Source organism: Aquila chrysaetos, chromosome 6 (genome assembly GCF_900496995.4).
Source record: "Aquila chrysaetos chrysaetos chromosome 6, bAquChr1.4, whole genome shotgun sequence".
Classification (NCBI taxonomy): Eukaryota; Metazoa; Chordata; class Aves; order Accipitriformes; family Accipitridae; genus Aquila; species Aquila chrysaetos.
In genome coordinates this window covers 13,183,614-13,197,433 of record NC_044009.1, presented here as the reverse complement: position 1 = coordinate 13,197,433, position 13,820 = coordinate 13,183,614, and the positions used below count along the sequence as shown (strand labels likewise).

General features: G+C 40.5%; 1 protein-coding gene across 8 annotated transcripts in view; it reads left to right on the top strand.

Moving 5' to 3' along the window:
• The window catches only part of UBE2F (ubiquitin conjugating enzyme E2 F (putative)), an 86,192-nt gene that overhangs the window by 62,600 nt on the left and 9,772 nt on the right, over positions 1–13,820 (top strand). For 3 of the 8 annotated variants that reach the window (XM_041124149.1, XM_041124148.1, XM_041124146.1), the window contains 2 exons: positions 3,030–3,126; positions 3,773–3,810. The exons of 2 other annotated variants lie outside the window; for them this stretch is intronic. In XM_041124149.1, the coding sequence (XP_040980083.1) occupies positions 3,030–3,126; positions 3,773–3,795 (120 nt within the window). In that variant the 3' untranslated portion in view covers positions 3,796–3,810. Of the gene's footprint in view, positions 1–3,029; positions 3,127–3,772; positions 3,811–7,068; positions 7,165–13,820 lie in introns of those variants that run through there. 3 more of the 8 variants (XM_041124147.1, XM_041124145.1, XM_041124144.1) reach the window with 2 other exon arrangements.

Genomic DNA, 13,820 nt, shown 5'->3' with positions numbered 1-13,820 from the left:
TTACCCTTCTTCCGTATCACCTCAGGTTTTATCAAACACTATAAACCAATCTGCCACACAGACCAGGAGCCCTGTGCTTTCCTTTCTGAGCTACCCTGTGGGGTGCTAAATACAGAAGCTGGCAGATTTGGGATTTTTCATCTCTGCTGAAGTTCAGAGTAATTTTGTCCACGGACTGATAATGCCTTCAGACAGTTAAAAAGTCCCAGAGCTCACCGCCTGTGTATCATTTCAGATTTGATCCTTCTGAAGACTCAAAATAATGTCATGGTCAGCTGTACTTTTATCCTCCTGGCTTTTTATTTCTGTGCTTATACATAATAAGGGCATAATTACATTTAGATTTAAGTCTACCTTGAAAATCCATTTTTCTGTGTAGCTGAAGAAATGCATTTGAAACTAAATAGTGTCTGCAAATTTGGATTCTTCTTGATCTCTTGTCATTGATCACCTTGAAGTTAGTTTTCTTCTATTAATGTCATTTCATATGTCAGAAGATTACTCTGTTTGAAATGTTATTTGATGCATCTGAATGAAAAGTGCGATATAAATGCTAAAATGTCGCAAGTGTGTTGTATCCTCTAAGCAGACAGTAGCTCAAAATAAAATTAAAACTTGAAGGTTTTGGAAAAACGTATTATCTGTATTTCTTCTTTTAAAGAATTAATTTAACTGATCTTACAGTAACTTCTTTTGTTTCTCTGTCATACCTGCTCTTTTTTTGTTATCTTTTTTATATCAAAGGCATTTGAGTATACATTTGAGTACTTAGCTTGCTTAGTTCCTGCAGTGATTCTTCCTGTTCAGAAGAGATCAGGTCTTTTCCCTTGTCACTTATCCAGAACCATCCCAAACTTCACAGAAAGAGCAGCTGGCCAGCCAGTGCAGGCTGCTTTACAGATCGGCATCTTCAATGCAGGTCAAGACCTTTGCTTATTGATACAACTGAGTAATGTGAACTATTGCCCTTCACTTGAGACGCTAGCTAACATCTGTGTTGGAAGTGAATGAAGCATCTGCAGAAGGATTCTAATAACTTATTTTTTTCCTTACCTCCAAACTGCTTAGACTCTGCTTTTTTGGTTTTTGTCTTTGGCTTTATGTAAAACTCAAGGACAGAGTGGCTTAGTTCTTTGAGACTTAGGCTGCAGAGCCCAAGAGCAGAGGTACCGTGACCACTGTAGGGAATGCATCATTTAGTGCATTAACTTTTCTTGCTTGAAGCATTTGGGTTGGTTCACCTCTTCGTAAATGGAGACTGAATGACCTGCAAGAACATTTCTTCCAGCTTTGAGTTAATTGTGTTTGTGTGGCTGGAAGCAAAACCTTTCCTGTGGGTGTTCTTCACTGGGTTTTCTGCTTGCCAGATTTAGTTGTTAGCAGTTAAATATTGTGAAGTAAATCTGTCTGAGAATTAGAAATATTATCCACTGATCTGTAGTGACTGCTGGCAAATTTGGGTGCAAAACAGTTTGTTTGGATAGTATTCGCCAAAATTGTCCAAGATTCTGAAAAAGACATTTCAATATAAAACATTTATACTACATAAAATACAATAAATAAAATTTCATGGTCCATAGATGCTGCATCTTGTCGCTGTACATTTCAGAGGAGACATTTTGTGGTAAAAGGCACTAGAAATAGCTTTAAACAAGCATTTTATTTTCCAGATAATTATGAATTATGTGAAATAGTGGTGTGCCTTAGATGGGTAGTGTTCCGTGAGGAAACTGAAAACAGTTGAAATGGTTTTATTTTGCAAAGTAGTCAAAAGCATATGGGTTGGTCAGAAGTCCAGCTCTGTATTACCCAAGTTTATATCCTGTTTTTATCTGAACGCTTGTTTCTTTATTGGATTGCGTCCGGGCAGTGCACTTCAAAGGTTTTTAATGGCAAACTGTTTTTTCTAAAGCCTTCCCCAAGGAATTTTTTAAAAATAATGCTCATTTAATTTATTAATGCATTATTTTTAGCCCAATTCTCTTTGTCAAACTCATCATCCTTGCTAGCAGTTGTCCATCACAGCCATATTTTGTTAAACTTTTCCAGTTTCTCAAACGTATCCCTAGGGAATTTTGTATGCAAATGGTGCTAATGATACTTGAAGAAATCTGATCGTTACTATTTTCATTTTAAGCTCAGATGCCTAAAGTTTAGTGACGGCTCAAGACAGCTGGAAAATTAACCTTAGAACAGTGAAATTATTTTGAAAACATTTACTTGAAGTTCATTTCAGGTGGTCTTTAAAAAAAAATGTATCATTATTAATGTGTTTGAGCTGGTGCTAGAGGAGCAACCATGCATGGGGTCAGTTGTGCTAAATGCTTGTAAGTGATGAGGAGCAATTTCTCAGCTGCACCCTGCCTGTTTAACTGCAGGGGGACGTAGTGGGGAGAAGTGAAGGAGCACGCAAAAGTGACTTGTGTTGTCACATTACACAGTCCAGAGGGAAAACCTTTGCTTTGCCTGTTTCTTGAATGCAGCATGCTGAAATCTGACTGGGTTTTCTTTGCACTGCTCCCCTGAGGCTTCAAGTCACAGGGAGGAGAAGAAATGTTCCTCTGAGTCAAAGCTTCCCCAGAGCTAGCAGTACTCTTCCCCCACTGAAGCAACTGGAAGAGTTGCCATGGGGAAGCAGTAGGTCTAACTAGACATCACAACTTTTTGTTTGATGTGGGAGGCTCAGTCCCTTCTACCAGATATTACTGAAGAGCCTTCTCACTAAGTTATCTTTTATACTTCATTGTAATAACCTTGACAGTTCTGTTGGGTGGAAATGCTTTTGATCGAACTGGAAATTTTTGAGTTTGCAGCTTGGCTGAAGAGGCAGCCATGTTTCTTGGTAGCTCCTCTATTCTGTGTTGCACTTGCTGCTTTTTCACTAAGTAGCATTTCCTGCGTACATGGTCCTTGTGAAGCCCACTAGGTGTTGTGGAAACGTCTGGCTAGGTACTCATGTTTAGGAGAAAGCATTTACAATGACCCTTTGTCCAGTCTGGAAATCATCACTATAGCATGTGTGTTTGCAGGTGGAGAGCTCTGTGAGTTCAGAGTCTACAACTATTGCCTCTTTCAGTACTGTGCACGCTTCTTCCTACTTGTGGGACATAAGTGGGGATTTAAAAGGTCAGTACAGTTTTCTGGTCCTCCCTCCCCCCAGCTTTACAAGCTTACCTATGCAGGTCAGAATACATTAGAGTCGGTCTTCCAAGATGTGTCTGTCTTGTCCTCCACTTAGTTGAATGCCAGGCTCTGTCCTGTAGTCCCTCACTGAAAACATCCAACTGTTACATGCTTTGAATTTTTACTAAATTATTTTTAAGGGGTTAAAAAATGGGCACATTCTTGTATCATTTTCAAAGTTTGTTCCCTAAATCCTGGCCAGTAACATAATGATATAACAAACTGAAAGCTGAAAATGTTTTAATAATAAACCCCTGCTTTCATCTGTCAAGGCAACTGAATGGTGAATGTAGACTATCAAAGCATTATTTGACAGCATCTTCAGAATATTGGGAAAGCATCTTTATCAATTATTGGCAGGGTAGAAGGATCAGATTGGAGTTTGACACTTAGTAGTAGCTTGGAAAACACAAGTCAGTCATACCATGCATCTAAATGTGCAAAGTGCTGGGTGCCCTCAGTTTCTCCTTCAATTAAAAAAGAATTGAGACTGTTCAGGGTTTTTCAGGATGGGTCTTTAGTTTTGCATTGATCTTGTAGCAGTCGTTCCACAAAATAGCATTAGCTAACTGTCCTTCCTCCGCTTCAGCATGGCACATGAAAATGTATTAACTATTCCTGACAGACCCAGGGGTGTAATGAAGTGCGAATACAGATTATCTGCTGTTCATTCCTGTCTCCTGTATGCAAGAACAAAGGCTGATCACATTATGGAGAGGGATCGCAAGCTGTTAGTGACATGCTGGGTTAACATACCCTAATGTAATCCTGCATAAATGAATGGAGATAAAAACAAAATGTAACTTTGCTGTTACTGGAAGGATGTAATATAATATCCAGCTCCAATGTGATGTAGGTAGTCTGGTATTTTGCTAATTGTGCAGACAGTTACAAGATCTGGCATGTCACATTGCCAGCCTATTTTCTGCTGCATGCTTGTCAGTAACCTCAAATTCATGACTGACAGCTCTGTGCTCTGCTTGCTTGAATTTCTGCCTCCGATTTATTTTGTGATTTATTGAGACAGAGTAGCTTCCTGCTCTAAAATGACTTGAGGAGACACAGATGCGGGCACACCTGTCACACAGAAGCAACGCAGGAGAATTTTGGTATGAACACATCAAAAAATGGAGTCGAGAAACATCTTCCACCTTGTGTAGAGTACCTGGTGGTGCTGGCTGTTTCTTTCACTAAGGCAGTGATTCCTTAGTCACACTTTTCTGCATCCAGAGAGTGAGCCTCTGCCAGCGCTTCTGGGTATGGTGGCTGATGGCTTACTTGACACAGCATGACGGGATAATGACTGATAGCATCTTGCTTGTTTGTGTTCTTAGCTTCAAAACCAAGTTTGCATACACATCAGTCAGGGGAGGATAGCATACTGAATATTTGTCAAAATAGTCTGAAATTTCATTTGGTGACCTGTTGAACGTGGCATAAGTGGTATATCAGCAATAAACAAATTTTTCTGGAATCTCTTTCCAGCACCGTGCCGGTGCTGACTTCAAATATTACCTTGTTTAGTCTCAAGTTCATTTTGGCAAAGTAAATGGAGAGAAGTGGGTTGGTTACAGCTGCCAAATGAAGTGTTGTCAGGGAGTGGGTCTTTTCTATGGATTCCAGCCCTCTGTTGGCAGACTTAGGAGGAAACTGTCTGAAAACTTCAGCCTGTCGTCATGTACTGACTACCTTGTCAGTAGTGTGAATATTCAGTAACAAAATCTATAAAGCCAAAAATTTTTTTTCTGGTGTCTTGAAAGAGCTTTATTTCAATAGTAAAACATTCACCATGTAACCTGCAAATTACTTTCCATGTAATATATTTTATTACTCAGCAGAAGCTACAAGTAAGTTACTACTTTTGAGCCATGGCCTTCTGCTGAGTGCATGGATTGACCATAGGTACCATTCTTATACATATGGTTGTGTGGCCAGCCCTGTCCATTGGAGTCAGCAGTTGTTAATGTTGACGTTAATTTCAGCAGATTTTGTACTGGGGTTTAGCACTGGAAAAAAATAACGCTTTCTTAACAATTTAACAGCCATGTCTGTCCAGAGCCCTTTAATCAAGCACCCCACTGGATTTTCTCATCTGAGGATATCGTAAGGATGCTGGTTATTAAATGACGACTTCTCTGATTAAGTAGTACTCTCCACTATGTCAGTTTATGGTAAGGCACTCTAATTTTGTGCTTAGATTACAGATACTTATCCTGGAGGGTTGGGCAGTTGCTCTTACTGTGTTTTATTTGGCTATGACAACAAAAGCAACTTTGGGTGGTGCTGGTGGCCAAAAGAACCTGATGGGGTACATACCAGCAGTGAAATCTATCGGGGCAAGTTACCTAACAATTGCTGTAGCTGTAGGTAGCTGGGTTTCTTGCATTACTGCAGTGAAGCACTGATCTAACACTGCTGGGGTATTAGCATATCACTCAACTAAAAATAAGTCCTTTATAACTTCCAAAGTACTTACAGTGCTTGTTGTAGAAAACAACAGCTGCTTTTGATTCTTTAGTATCATTGAACATATGAACCTGTGAGCTGCACTCCCTCTTGAAAAATAAATAGGAATTACATTTAATAGGAGGAAGAGGCAGTAAACCAGGTTTGGACATATTTTGAATATTCTGTTTATTTCATATTGTCTGAAAATTCGCAGATGTCCATCTGCAAAGCTTAAATAGGTAAATAACCCTGAAAGATTTAACAAACAACAACAAAGATGATCCTTTGGTTTAAGACTCTTATTTGCTTCATTAGAAGTGAAAATTAATGTTTCATCACTGTAAATTTGTTATTTTCTCCACTGGCTGCAGTCAAGCCAAGCTTTTCACCTTGTCTTGATTTTTCTTATAATGATTAGTAGTAATTGTAAGTGATTTCATTTTGATATCTTTAATAAGAAACTGAAGAAATGGATTTAAAGAAAAATAGGGGGTTTTTTTACTTTCAGTAACATGAAGCTGGTTAATGTTGGTTTACAGTAGAATTTGTAGATAAGTTTGACACTTATTTTTGTGTGAATAGAATAGGATCTGATGTCTACGAATTTAGTTTGATTATCCAGCATTGCAACGTTGAGCATAGTTTCTTGTAGATGGGACTTAAAGTTATATAAATTGCTGGAGCCCTGAAGCAGATAAGGACATGTTATCATGGTAAGAGGACACAGTTACCTCCTCTCACTGCCAAAGTAGCAAGGGCCATAGATACTCAGGTATTTTCAGTTCACTCTAAGTCAATTTGGGTCAATTAAGTTAAATTTGAGATCTAATGCCTAGCTCTTATTTAGGGCATTTCATCAGTGGAAACAAAGCACGCCAATGGAGACCTCATCGTGGTTTTTGCTACTTTTCCCTCTCTACATCACTACGTTCCCACCAGCAATGGTTCACCCCAGACAAGATAGTAAAGCAATGGGAGTCTGGGCATTCATTTGGATCCTCTTAGTCCTGCATTAATACCTGGGCATTTAAATTGCATTTTGTTTCTTATCCTTCCCTTAATTTTGACTTGAATGTGTCTCAGTCTTGCTGTAATGTTCCCACACAGACAACCTTTCTCACTTATTTTATCTCTGCTCTGACAAGTTCAGTTTTGAAGGAATAAAGACAGATGACTTTTCTCTGCTGGGTTGCCCTTCTTACTTGTAGGTGCCAAAGGTTCCCGTTATATAGAAAAGCTAAAACGCACAAAGGAAGAAGCAACCAATTTTGTAATCTAAGTTTGACATTCTGCTTTTTTATCTGCCTGGAAAATAAACCCCTTTTCTGGTTTTCAGAACTGAGGTTGGACTGTGGTTTAAATCAGCACTGTGCTGCACTGACTGCAATCAAACTGACTGAGACTCTTGTCCTAGGGGTTTTCTTTCTTATGTCTTAGAAACTTCAACCCTACAATCAGCCCATGTTTGTGATAAACAGAGTAGAGAATGTTTGGCAAGGAAATCGGTGCAAGTCTTAAGATTGAGTCCCTAACAGTAAGTAACTCTTGTGTCTGAATTGCTTCAGATAGCCGTTCTCCTTTGAGGAGCCCCTCTTTGGCACTGCCTAACACTGACAGAAAGAGGCTTCGCCTGGGTTTTTGAAACCGTTCTCCTTATGCTGCTGGGAGAAGAGTTGCTCTTAATGGCTTGGCAGTGGCTCCACACCATTCACTCATCCTTATGATGAGTGGTTACCCATTGGTGATATAATTACTACATTCTACAGGCAGTCCCAGCTATAATTCCTTGGCTGAAAGGAAATTCTGTCTCATGTGTGGTTAAAATCTGTGGCTATCTTTTTAAAAATAAGAATAAAGGCTGCCATCAGGAGGATAATTTCCTGAACAAGGCAGTACAGTACAGAAAGCTACTAAAATAGGTGAAAAGGAAAGTTTTTGCCTTAATCATTAGAAGTAATCAATTTAACATGATTAATGTAAATTATTGTAAGTGGGGAGAGATACAGAACTGCAGGGCACTTCAGGTTTAAAGTAATATTTTGATTAAAGTTTCCTAGTCTGTAAAACTAATTCAGTAGGGGAAGGAGGGGACTTCATCCATATAGTATAAGCTAAACAATCTGGTCTTGAACATATTGGAATATGAGATAATAGTAATTAGGTGTAGAACAAAAGAGTTTCTCTGGAGCTGAGTGTAAAGGAATTACTGAGTTGACAAGCCCGACACTTTCCTCCTCTGTTCCTTAAGACTAAAAATTATACTTTTAACAAAATGTTCTTATGTTTGGTGCATCACTGTGGTATGGACAGATACGTCAACCTCAGTGCTGCTGTTGTTCTTGAAGGATTTCTGTTTTCTATCCTTTCACTTCTCTGATAAAAGTTGGATATTATTTTGGAGCCTGTCAGTCTAATATTCTTGTAACAGCAGCAGAATAATTTGAAGAAATATAAAATGATGGATAATGATGAAATTGAGTAAGGAGACACTGGAAAACTTTGCTAGGCAGCTGGCAAGTTGCATGAAAATAAGCTTGTGTTTTTAATGTAACTGCAAGTTAAAGGTCTTGATAGAAACATTGATTTGTTCTTTCTTGCTTATGCCCAGCGTAACCATTGATTCTGAATCACATTAGGAGGGCTGTTTGTTCTGTAACTGTAGGTTTTCCAGCACTTTATCCTTGAGACATTTTCAGAAGGTATTTCACAGAATCACAAAGTTGCTGAGGTTGGCAGGGACCTCTGGAGATCGTCTAGTCCAGCCCCTGTGCTCATGGTAGAGCCAGCTGGAGCAAGTTGCCCAGGACCGTGTACAGTCATATTTTGAGTATTTCCAAGGGCGGAGACTCTGCAGCCTCTCTGGGCAACCTGTTCCTGTGTTCTACCACCCTTAAAGTAAAACAACTCTTTCTAATGTTTAAAAGAAATTTCCTGTTTTTCAATTTGTTCCCATTGCCTCTCACCCTGTCACTGTGCACCACTAAGAAGAGTCTGGCTCTGTCTTCTTTGCAGCCTCCCATCAGGTATTCATACCCATTGCAGTCCCCCCAGGCCTTCTTTTATCCAGACTGAATAGTCCTGGTCAGTCTCTCAGTCTCTCCTATGACAGATGCTCCAATTCATTAATCATCTTTGTGGCCCTTTGCTAGGCTTACTCCAGTAAGTCCCTATCTTTTTGATCCTGGGGAGCCTGGAACTGGGTACAGCACTCCAGATGTGTCTCATCAGGTCTGAGTGGAGTGAAAGGATCACCTCCCTTCACTTGCTGCCAGTACTCTTCATAGTATAGCCCAGGATACTAGTGGTCATCTTTGGTGGTTCATGGTCAGCTTGGTGACCATCAGAACCCCATGGTCCTTCTCTGCAAAGCTGCTTGCTAGCACCCAGCATGTACTGGTGGATGGTGTTATTCACGGGCAAGACTTTGCATTTCCCCTTGTTGAACTTCATGAGGTTATGCTCTGTCCAATTCTCCAGCCTGTCAAGGTCCTTCTGAATGCCAGCATGCCTATCTGGTGTATCAGCCACTCCTCCCAGTTTTATATCATCAGTAAACTCTGCCCCTTCATCCAGGTCATCAATGAAGAGGTTAAACAGTATTGGCCCCAGTATCAACCCCTTGAGTACTCCACTAGGACTTTATGCCACTGATCACAGCCTCCTGAGCCTAGCGCTTCAGCTGGTGCTGTCCACCTCACTGACCATTTATCTAGACTATACTTAATCAAGTTGTCCTGGAGCTTCACTGAAGTGAACCTTCAGCAATTGCTTTGCTTTTTAGCCTTTTTGTGTAAAGGAATAAGGCTTATGCAGTAATGCCATCCATCTGTCCTCATCCCAGCCTCCCCCTCAATCCCTGTAGCTTTTAAACACATACATCAATTTCCGCCAAATTTGACAGAGCAACAGAGTCTTTAAATCCAGTTCCTGTAACTGTCACAAAAACTGTCAGCAGCAGCAAAGAGAGGATGGTCTGTGAGTGAGCCACCAGGAAAGTGCCATGTGAGCTCACCCAGGACCCAGCAGGACGGGTGGGCTGCCATCAGGCCTGTGTGGGCATGCACAGCTCGGAGCAAACCATGTGCTTTGCCTGTCCCTCAGCTGATGGCGAGGAGACCTGGGTGCAACCCAAGAGGGTGAGGGAACTGCAGCTCTTGCTGGGAGAGAGGAGGTGGTAGAGTATCAAGGAAAAGCTGTATTGGAGGGTGTGAGGCAGGGAGGAGTAATGATAGTCTGCAAATCTGTAAGCAGTCAGATTTTGCTGTCTTTGCTTGCTGAATGTGCCTTTTAAAGCCCTTTCTTGATTGTGCTAGATATTCCCTAGCTGTATGGGTAAAAATGTGTGGGTTGCAAATAGACTCTTGCACACTAAGTGAAGCTTTATTCTAGTAAAGGGAACTACCCGCAAGCTATTCAGGCACCACAGGGAGTTCCATTACTTCATACTGATCATGAGATCTGCATATTTTTACTTGCATTTGTCTTTTTTCCTCTTTCGTATTTAGCCACATTTGAAGTAATTAGTTATCTGTATACACTAATTTTTAGGGGATTTTTGCAGAACTCTCATTTTTTCATTTTCAGTACTGCTGGCTTTTACTCCAACAATAGAAAGATGTATGCTATTAAGATTGCTTAAGAAGTAATTGAGGTCAAGGCTTTGAAGCTACTGCTTCTTCATCTTGCATTAGTAATTCTCAAGGTTTTCAGAAAGAGTGGCATTGTAAAACCCGTTGTAAAGTTGTATACTGTATCGTGCTAGCTGCTCTGCTTGCATGCATTCTGCTATCCTTTTCATAATGTCTGAACATCTAATTGGATTACCTCTTACCATTTTTAGTTGTTTTCAATTCATCTGTAAACTGGATTTCTCCTTCTTTACTTTCACTCTTCCACATGATGTTGGAATTATTCTGATGGGAAGTTTGTGATGACATAGTCTGTCTTGGCAAGAAATTATAATGAAAAAGAAAGTTCCCAAGAGTTTGCTGTGGGATCCAGAGCTATGGTATAAAAGAGTTTGAGGTGATACAGCTACTTCTATACCCATAGAAACAGTAAGAAGGTATTGTTTTTAAAACCCATTAGCATAAGAAATGTTTTGCCAAATGTGGTGATTGCTACAGGGATGGAATCCCTTGGTCTTTGCTGGATTTCCTGGTGCTTCATCTCTAGTTGAGGTATGTCAGGAGACTTCAGGACAGGTCTCCAGACAGTTCTTTCTATGGGATGATTCAATTAATCTTTGCAAGAGAAATGCATAAAGACATAGGTAAACTATAACTTGACCTCTTTACTACCTTTCTCTCTTCTTAAATATTTTGTTTCTTCTTGGTGTCTGTTTATTTTACCAGGGATCTCAGCTGGTTGTCCCAGAGCTTGTAACACTGATGCATCATACTTAAATGTATGAGTAATTGCTTTGCGGGGTCATCATTACAAATGGTTTCTAAGACTTGCAGTGTTTGAGGCTGGAGTGCTGACCTCACCGTTCTCAGTGCTACCTTTTGTACTGCAAACACGCAGCAGATTTCTCCACCCAGGACAGCCATCTCCATTCCTTTGACCCATTCTGTGTGCGTTTTCTCCCACTGCTCTTTCAAAGAGACTCAGAAAGAGTGACCAGGATGGACCTTGGGCCTCCAGGAACTCTTCAGGCTTTTGATTTGTGATCTTGGGTCCAAGAATTTAGGATTCAAATTAATCTGTTTTCATCTTCAATTTGTTCAGTGCTGGACTTTGTCAATAACTTGGTTGGTGCAGTTGGCTCAACGAAGGGTAGACAACAGAAAGGCTGTGTAGTACTTGTTAAGAAAGGGATAACGTTAGAGCTGACAAGGGGAGGCATGCCCAGATCTTGCTCTCATTGTGTTTGCCTCAAGCTGGCTTTGTCAGGCCCTCATTTTTTATGTTTGCATTGTAGAATATTTGAGTTAATGTGTTGCTTAAATTAGCGTAGTCTCATCCTTGCTGTGCTGTTTTACTTACTCATGTTTGAGCTTCTCTTGGACTGGGATCTGTCTTTGTGTCTAGTATGAGGTTTTCCGCCTACCTTCATTCCCTTTAAATTGATAGCCCTGCACCAGCCATTGACATCCTGAAATGTCTCTTCCTAATAGGAAGTAGCTGGTTCTGAACATTTTCAAGAACACTGCTTTTTATTTCTAACAGTACAAAACTGTGACGTGGTGAAAGTGTGAGGGTTTTTTTAACCTTCAAGTAAAATAAGAAACCCGCATTTATTTCTGGATACTGAATCGAGTATCTCTTTCCTGATTTCTTCTAAAAGGGGTTACGAAACATTGAAGAATTGTTCTAATTAAATGCACCCACAAAGTGTATCGGAGGAATTGAAGTATATATTCACCTTTGGCCAGACAAGCCTGTCATCTATTGTGTAAGCAAACTTTTTTTCCCATATTTGTAATGAATCCCAAAATACTCTTAAATGATCCAGAACTTGCAGCCTCGCTTTCATGACATACACTGCCACCGCTCAGATGTCGGCTGCTCCACGTACCGATTCGATTTCATGCTGGTGATGGGGATGTACACATGTTTCTGTGACACCTGAAGGTGTCAGCAGGGCAATAACAGACAGTCAATGTGCGCATCAGAGCTAGAGGTCCAGCATCTTCATTGTCCTGAAATTCTCTTCAAGCCACTTGTTTCAGACCACGGGTCTCCAGCCAGTACAAGTGCCTGTGGATGCCACATTTACGATTTAGGAGTCAGTAAGCGGTAGAAGGAGCTTCTCAAGGGAAGAACTTGATCTGCTGCATTAGACTCTAACCTTAGCTTTTCAAGCTTTTACCACACTGGAAAAGAATTTAGCCCCAAAAGCTTTCAAACTTGTCAGTTTTTTGGAAGCTGTTTAATTTTTGTTGTGGGGGTTTTATTACTCTTTGATTACAGCTTAACTGTCTTATTAAGAACAACAGTACCATCCCAGTCCAAAAACATCTTTTCATAAGAATTCTCCCTGTGAGTCATGGCATTTATTTGTCTCCCTATTTATTGCAGTAGATCCTTCACTTCCTCTGCACACCCAACCACCCTGTTTGGTGTTTGTTGTTCTCACTGGAATTGTGGCAGCCACAGTACAATACATATTTGGTTTTCTGCAATATTCCTGCATTTAGAGAACTGCACTGGGATTTTTCTTGGATTACCTCCCCGTTTTCTGTTCCGTGTCCGTGTTACAGCCTTTTTGAAGCCTTTTCCCAGTGAGAATAAAGTACATTAAATGGCATGTGCAAATGAGCAACAGCACAGCTGCTAATTGTGCTAACAGATGTAAATAGGAAACACATTACTTTCCTAATGCTAAAAGTATTTATAGAAACCATTATCCACCTTTCATAACACTTTGATTATGGATGGAGCCTCTTTCAGATTCAGCGAAGTTGATTAAGCTTTTGCAGATGGTTTGACTTGCTGAGGTAATGATAGAAATGTGGAAGAAATGCAGACGTTTTAAAGCTTTTATGCGCTTTAGGCAAATAAGTGGGTTCAAAGGAAAGCTTTTGCTTTGCATTCTTTAGAAGAATGCATGGCTTTAAAATGGAAACATACAGAAGGGTCATTGAATGCAAACAAGGAGTCTGACCTCTTTCAGCTGAGTTTCCCATGTGCCTCACCTGCTGGGTCAGGTTTGTTTGAATATCGTTTGACTTGAGGAGAGTATGACTTGCAAAAACCCTCTCGCCAGACCCAGGCAGCTCCAATTTCCTCTGCTCTTGTAATTTATCCATTAAGATCTTAGATCCTGAGGACATATCCTCTCTTGGGAATGAGTGGCATCCTCGTGGATGGAAGTGTGTTTGCAGCACAGAGGAGGTTAACATCAGTGTAATTGGGATGATTCAGGTAATTTTCTTGAAGGGCTCTCTCTATAACCCTTTCTAACAGTTGTGTCAACAAGACAGCCAGTGTGCCTGGCACCAGCCATGGGCTGACCCCGTAGCGTTGGAGGAGCAGGGAGACAAACGTGTGATATCAGACACCGAGTGACTGAGCAATCTGTGTTCCTTGGTTTAACTCCCAGGAGGTTTTCTTTGTTTTCAGCAACCTGGGTGAAATCATAAATGGCAATAAGCAAATCGGTCACAGTCAAGGCAAATTCCAAGTCATTTGGCACTGTGGCCATACGACCAGAAGACTTGCAAAAGTCTCCACTGTCTGCCTCC